Source organism: Hordeum vulgare, chromosome 3H (genome assembly GCF_904849725.1).
Source record: "Hordeum vulgare subsp. vulgare chromosome 3H, MorexV3_pseudomolecules_assembly, whole genome shotgun sequence".
Classification (NCBI taxonomy): Eukaryota; Viridiplantae; Streptophyta; class Magnoliopsida; order Poales; family Poaceae; genus Hordeum; species Hordeum vulgare.
In genome coordinates, this window is record NC_058520.1 from 409,789,700 (window position 1) to 409,803,062 (window position 13,363).

The 13,363-nt window shown below is 43.8% G+C and overlaps 1 protein-coding gene across 1 annotated transcript; it reads left to right on the forward strand.

Moving 5' to 3' along the window:
* Nucleotides 1-1,391: 1,391 nt before the first annotated feature.
* On the forward strand, nt 1,392-2,425 carry LOC123440057. The gene is made up of 2 exons (XM_045116650.1): nt 1,392-1,806; nt 1,907-2,425. Exons 1-2 carry the CDS (start codon nt 1,607-1,609, stop codon nt 2,076-2,078), a joined length of 372 nt encoding a protein of 123 aa, XP_044972585.1. The 5' UTR covers nt 1,392-1,606; the 3' UTR covers nt 2,079-2,425.
* The last annotated feature ends 10,938 nt before the right edge of the window (nt 2,426-13,363 follow it).

Here is a 13,363-nt window from a genome sequence, read left to right on the forward strand (position 1 = left end):
TCCCCATTCATTCTTAGATCTCAGGGCAAGATCTCTTGTTAGTGTAGGAGATGTGTAATAGCCCGGAACCGACGCTCCAGAAGATTCCCCTTTTATTCCAGTGCCACCGTGTGATTAGATTGTTTGTCGCATTCCTCATTGCATCATGCGCATCATCTACATTGCATCGGCACTCTGTTGCAGCCAGTTTTCAAAACTTGCATCCGTAATTAGTTGCCGGTTCTCTCCGTTTTTGTCGTTGACCATTTTGAGACCAACCACATACACACGCGCCAGCGGCATCGTTAAAATATTTGTTTTAAAAGTGTGGATAAAACTTTCTTAGATTGGGTTGAAACTTGGTGAGCGGTCCTAATATAGTGTAGGTAGGCCACGTGTCAAATTTCGTCGCAATCGGAGGTCGTTTGATATGCAAATCGTTAAACCTATAGCGGCACTATAGCCGGTCTAAATCACAAATGGTTTTGGTATTTTAAACTCTGCCGCCGGGTTGCACGTTTGCCCTCTCTGCTATGCCTATCCCCTCTGCACAGTGCACCGACCTGCCCACAACCTAGTCCAAAAACTCCCCCCGGACCCGAACCGGGCAGCCATGACCATTGCGTCCGTATCAACCCCGTAATACCCTAAAATGTCATCGGTTTGTTAAGTGGACTCTCCTAACCTATTTTCCCGACCGTACGATTAAAATCGGAGGATCGAGATGAGCCAAAAACCTAATCCTACACTATATATAAACCACCACATAGCAAATCAAAGCAAACCCTAACATAGCCCATTCCCACCCTGCGCCGCCGCTATCTTCTCGCACCTCGGGATCCTCTGAGATCCCCAACGCCCTCGATTTCTACATAGAGCCAACCATCGCCCAACCCTCAGCCGCCTTCCATCCATCCTTCCATCCAGATCCCTCGACCATACCTGGCCAAATGGGTCGGCACGGCACGACCCATTGTAAACGGGCCCGGAACGGCACGGCCCGCACCAGCACGTTTACTAATGGGCCATTCCGTGCCAGCCCGTGGGCTGCGCCTCGAGACCCAGGCATGGTCCGGTTATTAAACAGGCCAGCATGTTGGCACGATTAGCACGTTGGGCCGCATATTTTTGACCTCATGGGCTAATTTTTGGGTCTATCGGGCCATATATTATGTATATATATTAAGAAAAATCTAAAAATAAAAAAATAATAATAAACGGGCCATATGCCGTGCCGGCCCACATGCCCAGGCCCGACCTGAGGCATGCTGCGTACCTAGCATGTGCCTGTTTAAGTCGTGCCATGCGTGGCCCATGGCGGACCGTCTCGGCGGGCTCGCACGCTAGCCTGTTTCGCCCGACCCGTTTGGCCAGCTATACCCCCGACCACCTCCCTTATTTTTCCATAGCCACCATCGCCCCGAAGCCACCTCCTCTGCTTCGCCCGTCTGCCTCTCAAGCCAGAAGGGGAGGAGCTCGTCTAACCGTGCCAGCCCGCGAGCCCGCGCCACGCTGCTCCCTCCATCTCTCCTTATCTCTCTCCATTTTTTTCTCTAATGCTCTTCCCCTCATCCCTCTCTGCTTGCTCAACAGGAACCTGTAGGGTCAGCCATGGAAGCCCAAGCTCATGCATGTCATGCTCGCCTCTGGCCCCCCTTCCCCCTCGCGTGTTCTTCTCCAGGAGGCCCGCATCGCCCGAAGCCGCGTCGGACGCCAAGGCCCGAGCTCCACCCGCCGGCAATCCCTACCGCGCCGTCCGTCTTCTCGGTGGGGTTCACCTCATCTCATGCCAGGGAGACGAGCGCCCCCTGATCCCGCCCGCCTGTGGTTGACCTGCAGCCCCGCTCGGGCTAGTCCCCCTCTCCTTCCTTTCTCTCCTTCTTCTTTATCCTTGTCTCATCGCTCTCTCTCTCCCGTGTCTCTGCAGGAGAATCAACGGTGCCCTCGAGCAGGAGCTCGATTCTGAGCACCTCCCGCCCTGCCTAAACCAGGAAGGGATCCTCGCCCGCGGATCCAGCCTCTCCAAGTTCCACCGTTCCATTCGCGGCCTCCGCACCCACCGTCATCGCCGGAGCAGCGCCCAGCCTGTCGGTCTCTGAATCCCCGCTGTAAGCAGTTCAACCATGCCCAAAAGGCTTCTGTGTTGTCCTAGATCCATTCTATCACGCATAGGTAATACAATGTTAGCGCTAGTTTTTTTTACATGAACATGCTGTAGCCGACCTGGTCAACCCACAAAGCTAGCAAGCAGGAGCTCCTTGGTTCAATCCCTAGCGCTTCCAACTTTTTGTTTTGTGCTCTGGCTGTTTTAGCTCGTGAGCGACTCTGTTGTTTGATTCAGTTTCATTTAGATCAGCTCGAGGGGATGTGCCATAGCGTGCCAAGCCCATCCAATAACATTTGTCAATTGTAGCACGTACCCCAATTTTGTCAGGTATTTCCTTTTGTTGGGCGCACACACACACTAAGCCTCTTGGGCCCGATCCACTCCTGGGCCGCTGCACTGTGCTGCTACTAGGCCGTATTTGTTTTATTTAACCTGCGAATTTGGTAGATTTAAAAAACTTGCATTATTTTAAAACACCCGTAACTTGTAAACAGTGCGTCACATCGGAACAAGTTAAATATGTAAAACGTGTAGATTAATATTTTTCAACTCTCATGTATATTTAAAACTGTTTACCTTGTTGTTTGCCTCGTTTTACGTGATGCCATGCTTAAACGGTTTAATTCATAGCTAGCTAACCGTAGCTCCGTTTTAGGCGAGCTATATATATAAATCGATTAGAATGACGTGTAGTTTCACGTGTAGTTTGAAGTTATCTAATCAGCCTTGCTGGACTTGTTTTACCTTTCTCGAGCGTCTTGGGCTAGGGATTCTAAGGGTACTTTGGGCTATCTCAAGGTTGACCAATAGGAACCCGAGGAGACCACGGTTTTTCGTGATCGAGGTTATTCTGTTGCAACGTGTGGTAGTTTGTGATGGACTAGTTGGAGCACCCCTGCAGGGTTAAATCTTTCTGAAAGTCGTGTCCACGGTTATGTGGTAGACTTGGAAACATTGGTTAACATCCGATTCTATATAACTTGAAGTAAAATTTATTAAAACTTGCCAACGGTGTGCGTAAGTTACTGTCCCTTTCATGAGCTCCTTCCCCGATCGAGGACACGGTGGGGTTATGTCTAACGTAAGTAGGTGTTCAAGATCATTCATTTGATCATCATTAGTCACGTCTGTTATACGTAGTTCATCCCCCTCTTCTATTCTTGTACTCGTAAGTTAGCCACCACAAATAAATGCTTAGTCGCTTGGTGCAACCTCGTCACTTAACCATGCCTCACCCATTAAGCTTTGCTACTTTTGATACCTTTGGAAATGAGATTGTTGAGTCCCTATGGCTCACAAATTTCTAAAACACCAGTTGTAGGTACAGGAAAAGCAATATTATGACGTGAGCGCGATGATTGTCTATTTGGAGTATCTTCTTCTTCTTCTACATCGATCTAGGCTGGGTTCCTGGCCGATAGATTCGAACAGCAAGGATGGACATCGTTCTTTTGTCGTTTGTTTTCGTTCATAGTCGGACCCTGCTCTTCTACTTGGTGATTGAATATGTTGATGTATTGATGTGAACTTGTTGCATCTTGTGGCGAGTGTAAGCCAATTCCATATACTCTTATCTGCAGTACATGTACTTGTAATGATATCCATTCTTACGAAACGACGAGATGCGCTTCTATCCCTGTCGAGGCCCTCATGCCAAAATAAGGATAGGATCACATCTTGGGCGTTACATACTAGATGAAGAAACTTTTTGCCTTTGCCTCTAGTTTGCTTAGATTTAACTTGTGCAACAAAAGTAGACAAGAGTAATTGTTTTGATAGATAAGAAGAACTCTTCTTTCGAAGATCATCATTGATTGCGTTTAGAAACTCATGCTTTTGCTCTAAATTTAGCTTCTCGAAGCGTAGCTTCTCATGAGTTCTTGCAAGCTCTCTACGATCTTCTAGAGTAGTTTCATGGGCTAACTTAAGAGTGCCTAATTCTTTAGTTAGACGCTCAATCTCCTTCCTATCACCATCACACGACTTACCTTAACTAGCATGATTATCAACAAGTTCCTTTTCATTGCTATCACTAGTTTTATCAAATAACAAGTCATCATCTCCAAGTAAGTCATCCTCATCACTATTAAAGTCAAAGTACTTGGGGTGTGATACCTTGGGGCCTTTATCCATGAAGTAGTTTCCAATCCCTTCATTTTGTGAATCAAATATGTCATATAAGTTGGAGGATACGAGTGCAAGGCTGGCAACACCTTCATTTTGACTATAGTCGGAGGTGGAGTGGTAGATTCTCTCGGATTGGTTGTCAAACTCAGAGCCGGATACCCATTCACTAACATGAGCTTGATGTCTTCTTCTAGAGTGGCTCTTGGTGTACTTGTCCTTCTTCTCTGATTCCTTGCTTCTCCGAAAGGGTCTTCGTTCATAACGATATTCTCTACTTCTTCTCTCTCTTTGAGGTGACTCTCATTGTGATCACTAGTTTTACCAAACAACAAGACATCATCTCCAAGTAAGTCATCCTCATTACTATTAAAGTCAAAGTACTTGGGGTGTGATACCTGATATGTCTCCACTGTATCTATAATTTTTATTGTTCCATGCTGATATATTATCATTGTAGAATACTTTTGGGGTATTTATTTATCATTTTATATTATTTTTGAGCAATAATCTATTGACCGAGTGCCTAGTCCCAGTTGCTGTTTTCTGCGTGTTTTTCAGTTTTTAGGTTTTCGATACCAAATAAAGTCCAATTGCCCTCAAAAAGTTTGGTGATTTTTTCTGAACCAAAAGAAAACAAACGAGCATCCCAATGACGTTGGAGGCCTCACGAGGGGGACAGAAGCCAACAGGGTGCAGCCTAGAGAGCCGCACCCTGATGGCTTGTGCCTCCCTCATGGCCCTGTCGACTCTGTTCTTTGGCTTATAAACTCTCATCTACCCTAAAAACACCAGAGGGAGTCCCGAAACACTTTTTACACCATCTCAAGTCTCTGTTCTGACGGGAGGTCATCCGAAGCACTGTTCCTACAACCTACTGGAGGGGGATCAATCAGGGAGGGCCTGTTAATCAACCTCTCTTCCCTCACGATGTTGTTTGAGTAGCTCACCACGGACCTACACATCCATAGTCAGTACCTAGATGGAAATCTCTCTCTCTCTCTCTTTGATCTTCGATACAATAATCATCTCATCTTCGTTTGATCCATATGATGTAATTCCTTTTGTGCGGTGCGTTTCTAGGATCCGATGAGTTGTGGGTTTATGTCCAGATTATTCATGATAAATGTTTGATTCACCTCTGAATACTTATATGATTCTTACGTGCATGATTATGATAGCTTCGTAATTCTCCGATCTATTGAAATACTTTGGCCAACTAGATCGATATTTCTTCGGTGAGAGAGGTGCATTGTGGTAGGTTCAACCTGACGAATTTGTATATCCCACTGACAGAAGGGGACAAGATGAGTCTTTGTGTTGCTGCTACTAAGGATAAAATTATGGGGTTTGTTCATATTGCAAGATTTTACTTTGTCTACATCATGTCATTGTTCTCCATGCATTACTCTGTTTTACTTAATACTCTAGATGCATGCTGGATAGTTGTCGATGAGTGGAGTAATAGTAATAGGTGCAGGCATGAGTTGGCCTATTTATTTAAGGATGTGATGCTATATACACATGATCATTGCCATGAATATCGTATAACTATCTGCTTTTCTGTCAATTGCCCAACAGTAATTTGTTCACCCACCGTATGTTATTTTTCATTAGAGATGCCATTAGGGAAAGCAATAACCTAACACAGATCATGAGTATCAGGAAGGATTTCTCGCGCTGTTTCCGTAGAATATCATCACCAACTACCAAGTAACTCCACACAAAATTTCATTCACTTGTTACTCTTTTTATTTGCTGGTATATTTCGCTTGTCTCATAAAAAATAAAAATACAAAAATATTTATCTTTGCTTGGTTAGCTTGTCACTAGATTGCATCTTCGCTCTCTAGTTTGCTTGAAAGTTGCTGTCATGTCTAAGTTTGAAGTTATTAATGTTTCTCCTCTAGTGAGGAAGCCCTTGATTTTCCAACTTCACCTCGCGATGAGAATGTTAAAAGAAATTTTGATGAATTTGCTAACGAAAAACTTGATAATCTTGTGAATGATGATCCTCCTAAGGTGGAACCTATTATGCAAACTAAGACATTCCGCATAGGAAGTGGTAATATTATTGGAAAGAGTGTGATCCATGTTTTTTCACCTGTGTGGGATCATTACCTTTGGTAGGAGGTTATATTGTTGATAGAACTACAAGTTAAGCGGATGCAATATCTTTGCTTATATCATAATTGGAGAGACAATTTGTGCACATGCATCCTTTTATACAATGGTTGTTCCTATAATTCTCTAATATCCATGAAGCTTCCACTCAACGTCTACCTACTATATTCCTTTGTCAAAAAAATTCTAGGGATATATTTTCTCATTATAGGTTTAATGGTGAGTGCCCACCCAGGATATATTTTCTCATTATAGGTTTAATGGTGAGTGCCCACCCATAGAGGGAATTCTTTATGAGTTGGAAGAAATAAGAAAACTAAGATCTAGTAACTATGTTTCTTATGACGAGAATCTTAGAAAGAAGGTACCGCTTAATGTCTTAGTTGATAAGATTTGTGAACTCAATGGTCTATTTTCTATACCAAAACTTGGATTGGATTATGATCTCCAAACAAAATTACGGAAATACCTCCATAGGAATTTATAACTCCGCCTATGTTGTCTCAGCATAGCCGGTCCCAAGCCCGGGTAAAGGAGGAGGGTTGTGATAGGCGTGGCGAGCCAACGTGAAAAACCCAGCCACTCTTATGGAGATGAAACCCAAAGGAAACTCGTTGGGGCGTAACCCTCTTAGCGACGCGCCACATCGGAACCCGGGTGTGGTGTCAAACAGGCAAGGGCCGGGCCGTCACCCCCTTGGTGGCGCGCTGTATCTTGATCTGGATACGGTGATAAGTGAGCAAGGGTCGGGTCGCCGCATCCTTAGTGGCGCGTTGCACCGACGCCCCGGTGTAGTGAAAAATGAGCAAGGGTCTTCACATTTGACTCGACGAGTGCGGAGGGTAAGGAAGTTAGCCGAGCCTAGGATGATACACTTAGGTAGCTGGAATGTAGGGTCCCTGACGGGTAAGTTACGAGAGCTAGTTGATACGGCGGGGAGGAGGCGTGTTGATGTCCTATGTGTCCAAGAGACCAAATGGAAGGGACAAAAGGCGAAGGAGGTGGAGGATACCAGCTTCAAGTTGTGGTACACGGGGACAACTTCAAACAAGAATGGAGTAGGCATCTTGGTCAACAAGAGCCTTAGGGATGGAGTTGTGGACGTTAAGAGGCAAGGGGACCGGATGATCCTTGTCAAGCTGGTAGTTGGGGACTTAGTCCTCAATGTTATCAGCGCGTATGCCCCGCAAGTAGGCCACAATGAGAGCACCAAGAGGGAGTTCTGGGAAGGCCTGGATGACTTGGTTAGGAGGGTACCTATTGGTGAGAAGCTCTTCATAGGAGGAGACCTCAATGGCCATGTGGGTACATCTAACACAGGTTTTGAAAGGGTGCATGGGGGCTTTGGCTATGGCATCAGGAACCAAGAAGGAGAAGATGTCCTGAGCTTCGCTCTAGCCTACGACATGGTTGTAGCTAACACCCTCTTTAGGAAGAGAGAATCCCATCTAGTGACGTTCAGTAGTGGTCTAAACTCTAGCCGGATTGATTTTGTCCTCTCTAGAAGAGAAGACAGACGCGCTTGCATTGATTGTAAAGCGATACCTGGAGAGAGTGTTGTCCCTCAACATAAGCTTGTGGTTGCTGACTTCCGCTTTAGGATTCGTGTCCAACGGGATAAGCGCGCCAAAGTCGCTAGAACGAAGTGGTGGAAGCTCAAGGGGGGGGCATCCCAGGCTTTCAGGGAGAGGGTCATTAAGGAGGGCCCTTGGGAGGAAGGAGGCGATGCAAACTTGATGTGGACGAGTATGGCAACCTTCTTGCGGAAGGTCGCTGTAGAGGAGTTTGGGATGATCAAGGGAAGTAGAAGGGAAGCTAAGGACACCTGGTGGTGGAACGATGAGGTCCAGAAGGTTATTAGGGAGAAGAAGGACTGTTTCAGATGCCTATATCTGGACAGGAGTGTAGCTAACATGGAGAAGTATAAGGTGGCGAAGAAGGCAGCAAATCGGGCGGTGAGTGAAGCGAGAGGTCGGGCGTATGAGGACCTCTACCAACGTTTAAACACTAAGGAAGGCGAAAGGGACATCTATAAGATGGCCAAGATTAGGGAGAGGAAGACGAGGGATGTCGGCGAAGTCAAATGCATCAAGGACGGAGATGATCAGCTTCTTGTGAAGGATGAGGCGATCAAGCATAGATGGCGGGAGTACTTTGACAACCTTTACAATGGAGAGGTTGATAGCTCCACCATTGAGCTAGACGACTCCTTTGATGATACCAGCATGTGCTTTGTGCGACGTATCCAGGAGTGTGAGGTTAAGGAGGCGTTAAAAATGATGAAAGTAGGCAAAGCGATGGGTCCTGATGGTATCCCCATCGAGGTGTGGAGAGGCCTTGGAGACATAGCGATAGTATGGCTAACTAAGCTTTTCAACCTCATTTTTTGGTCAAACAAGATGCTCGAAGAATGGAGGCGGAGTATTTTAGTACCAATCTTTAAGAACAAGGGGGATGTTCAAAGTTGTACTAATTACCGCGGAATCAAGCTGATGATCCATACTATGAAGCTATGGGAGAGAGTCATTGAACACCGTTTAAGAAGGTTAACAAGCGTGACCAAAAACCAATTTGGTTTCATGCCTGGGAGGTCTACCATGGAAGCCATCTTCTTGGTACGACAGCTGATGGAGAGATACATGGAGCAAAAGAAGGACCTTCATATGGTGTTCATTGATTTGGAGAAGGCCTATGATAAGATACCTCGGAATGTCATGTGGTGGGCCTTGGAGAAACACAAAGTCCCAATAAAGTACATTACCCTCATCAAGGATATGTATGATAATGTTGTGACAAGTGTTCGAACAAGTGATGGCGACACCGATGACTTTCCGATTAGAATAGGGCTACACCAAGGGTCAGCTTTGAGCCCTTATCTTTTTGATTTGGTGATGGATGAGGTCACAAGGGATATACAAGGAGATATCCCATGGTGTATGCCTTTTGCGGATGATGTGGTGCTAGTCGATGATAGCCGAACGGGGGTTAATAGAAAGTTAGAGTTATGGAGGCGGACTCTAGAATCGAAAGGTTTTAGGCTTAGTAGAACTAAAACTGAATACATGAGGTGTAGTTTTAGTGCACGAGGATGGAGAGGTTAGCCTTGGTGGGCAGGTGGTACCGGAGAGAGACACGTTTCGATATTTGGGGTCCATGTTGCAGAAGGATGGTGATATCGATGAAGACGTGGGCCATCGAATCAATGCTGGGTGGATGAAGTGGCGCCAAGCTTCTGGCGTACTCTATGACAAGAGAGTGCCACAAAAGCTAAAAGGCATGTTTTATAGGACAACTATCCGACCTGCGATGTTGTATGGCGCGGAGTGTTGGCCAACCAAGAGATGACATATCCAACAGTTAGGTGTAGCAGAGATGCGCATGTTGAGATGGATATGTGGCCACACAAGGAAGGATCGGGTACGGAATGACGATATACGAGAGAGACTTGGGGTAGCACCGATTGAAGAGAAGCTGGTCCAGCATCGTCTCAGATGGTTTGGATATATTCAACGGAGGCCATCGGAAGTGCCGGTGCATAGAGGACGGATAAAGCGTGCTAAGAATGTTAACAGGGGTCGTGGTAGACCAAACTTGACATGGAAGGAGTCCATTAAGAGAGACCTGAAGGTTTGGAATATCGACAAAGACTTAGCCATGGACAGGGGTGCGTGGAAGTTAGCTATCCACGTTCCAGAGCCATGACTTGGTTTCGAGATCTTATGGGTTTCAACTCTAGCCTACCCCAACTTGTTTGGGGCTGAAAGGCTTGGTTGTTGTTGTACCTCCATAGAAATTTATACACCGAGGAACTAACTATCACTTATAAAAAACCCATGAAGAGCCTCATGTTCCTCCGGAAGTAGACCTTTTGAATCCTAATGTTGAGCTATTTACTACCTTAAATTATTTTTTATTACCTATCAGAAATCTTGCTGCCGAAGGAGGGAATATGATTATAGCATGATGGGTCATTCTATCAAAAATGACAACACTTGAAGCTAAGCAATATGCCTAGCTAGGGGCGTAAAACAATAGCGCTTGTTGGGAGGCAGCCCAATATTTATCTTTAGTTTTTGATTTTTATTTCTATTAGTGTGTGATAACATAATTATTGCCTCTGTAATGATTGTGTTTCTATATTTTAATTAGTGTTTGTGCCAAGTAAAGCCTTTGGGATGATTTGCAAGATGAGTAGAATTGATACAGTGCAAAAACAGAAACTTTGACGTCGAGTCCATAATTTCTCTGATTTTATCGGAACATCGTTTTAAGCTGATATTTTTCACAGTATTTATATAAAATTCGTCAGGACTTCCTAATGTTTCGGAATGTTTGGAGTTACATAAGTATATGTTCATTACAGATTACTACAAACTGTTCTGTTTCAGTCAGGCTCTGTTTTTTGCATGTGTAGTTTGCTTTTTTTTGATGATGCTATGGATTGTATCGGGGGGTATAAGCCACGGAGGAGTTAAGAAATAGTACCTATGCTAAAATAAAATATGAATCAATTTGAACAACACCTGAAAGTATTTGATATGTTGCTTATACTAACGGATCTTACGAAGTTTTGGTGAGTTTTATGTGATTGAAGATTTCAAGTTTTGGGTATTGTCCCGATGAACAAAGGATTGGGGAGAAGCAAAATCATAAGCTTGGGGATTTCCAAGGCACCGCAATGTAATATTCTAGGAAGACTCAAGTGTCTAAACTTGGGGATGGTCCCGAAGGCATCCCCTCTTTTCGTCTCAATCCATCGGTATGTTACTTGGAGCTATATTTTTATTTGTCACATGATATGAGTTTTGTTTGGAGCGTCGTTTGATTTTGTTTGCTTTTAGTTTAAGTTTTCCACAATCATGGTTTGCTGGACACATCTATTTGAGAGAGATAGGCCATATCATCACAATTTGTTAAATACTCTACGTGCTTCACTTATATCTTTTGAGCTTAGTAGTTGCTCTAGTACTTCACTTATATATTTTTGAGCACGATGGCATGTAGATTTTATAGAAATATTATGCTCTCGTTATTCACTTATATTTTCCTAAGATATGGACAAATAGTGACGGTAATTTGCATGTGTCATAACATTAGATAAAAAATAATGAGTATCCAATGAGTGATGATAAAAACCATCATGTAGCACATATAGAGAAATTGTGGGTTAATGATATTGATGTGGCAATATGAAAAAGGTGTGAGTGCATTATTATTAATTCAGATAGGTGCCAATATTAATATATGTTGAACTTGTAGTTCATCTAAAAAAAAAGGCATGGTGATGATGTGTGAGCATTTCTATTCCTCCTTGAAATCCTTGTGTTGTTTTTAGTTGGAGTCGCGCGATGGTTAATTCCTACCAACCCTCTCCCTTGGGGCACGCGAGTAGTACTTTGATTTTTGCTAAAACTAATAAAACTTTTCAATAAGTATATGAGTTCTTCATGACTAATGTGACACCATGGACATACACACTCTCACCTCCTCATATTTGCTAGCCTCTTCGGTATCGTACACCGCCCATTCTCATCTTGAGGATCTTTGCAACTTTCGCCAGTGCATCCAAACCCCGTGACATGACATGCTCTGTTTCTCATAGACCTTTTTATATCCTCCTAAAAACAGCCACCATACCTACCTATCATGACATTTCAATCGCCATTCCGAGATATATTTCCATGCAAATGCCATTGGCACTTCACATGACTAGTTCATTCATCATTATAATACTTTGCATGATCATATAGATCTGACATAGTATTTTTTTGCAAAGCCACCGTTCATCATGTTTTTTATACATGTCATGCTATATCTTTGCACATCCTGGTACACTACAGAGGCATTCATTCAAAGAATTATCATCCTATCAGTTTTCATAATGAGTTGTAAGTAAATAGAAGTGTGATGATCATCATTATTAGAGCATTGTCCCAACGAGGAAATAAAAATGGGGAGGCGAAATGAGCCCACCATATTAATAATAATAAAATGAATGAGACAAAAAGAGAGAAGGGACTTTGCTACTATCCTTTACGACACTTGTGCCTCAAAGTGGCACCTTGTTATTCATATAGAGAGTCTCATGTTATATCATTCATATGCTTGTGGGAATCACTTTTTCATAAACTTAGCTTGTACATTTCAATGACGGGCTTCCTAAAATGCCCTAGGTCTTCATGAGCAAGCAAGTTGGGTGCACACCCGACTTAGCTTCAGTGGAGCTTTCATACATTTATAGCTCTTGTGCATCATTTGCATGGCAATCCCTACTCCTCGCATCGATATCTATCGACGAGCATCTCCATAGCTCATTGGTACGCCTAGTTTACGTGAGACTATCTTCTCCGCTTTTACCCCTTTGAAACCTAATTTTTGGTGGCACCGAATTTTGGACTTTGTGGATTTTGACAGAATATTTGTTGGAGAATTTCATGAGTATTTTTGGTGGCTATCTCTAAGCACTTGAGCAACCAGATTATCATAGTCACCTCATCCCCTTTTAATAGTATTGGCTTTCCTATGGACTCAAATGTGACCTCTCACAGAATATAAAATGTAGAGTATTTAAGCTTGTTGCCAGTAGATGTTCCTTGCATCTAGCGGTTCTCCTCACAATCCTTAGCTAATACATCTTTTAACTTTTCTGAAATATACTAGATAGAATCATTAGTTCAATGACATATATGTTGTTATTAATTACCAAAACCACCTTAGGGAGAAGTTGTTCTTTTAGACACCGGTAAAGGAAAACCTTCCCGAGGAATTCCATTTTTTCTGCTCAGGAGTCCAATGCTCTTAACGTGGTTAATGCCTACCTCGGAGCGGCTCGGACCGGTCTTGAGGAGAGTGGTAGGCATCCTTCCCATGGGCTTACAAGTAATTATTACTTCTGAAGTGGGTGATCCACTAACTACGAAATATTGCCAACTCATAAGCGAGTAGCCCCTTGCACTCTTGTGGGCACCGAAGGCCCACAAGCATGTCCATAATTGAGCACACACACAATTTTATCATTAGTATGCGAAT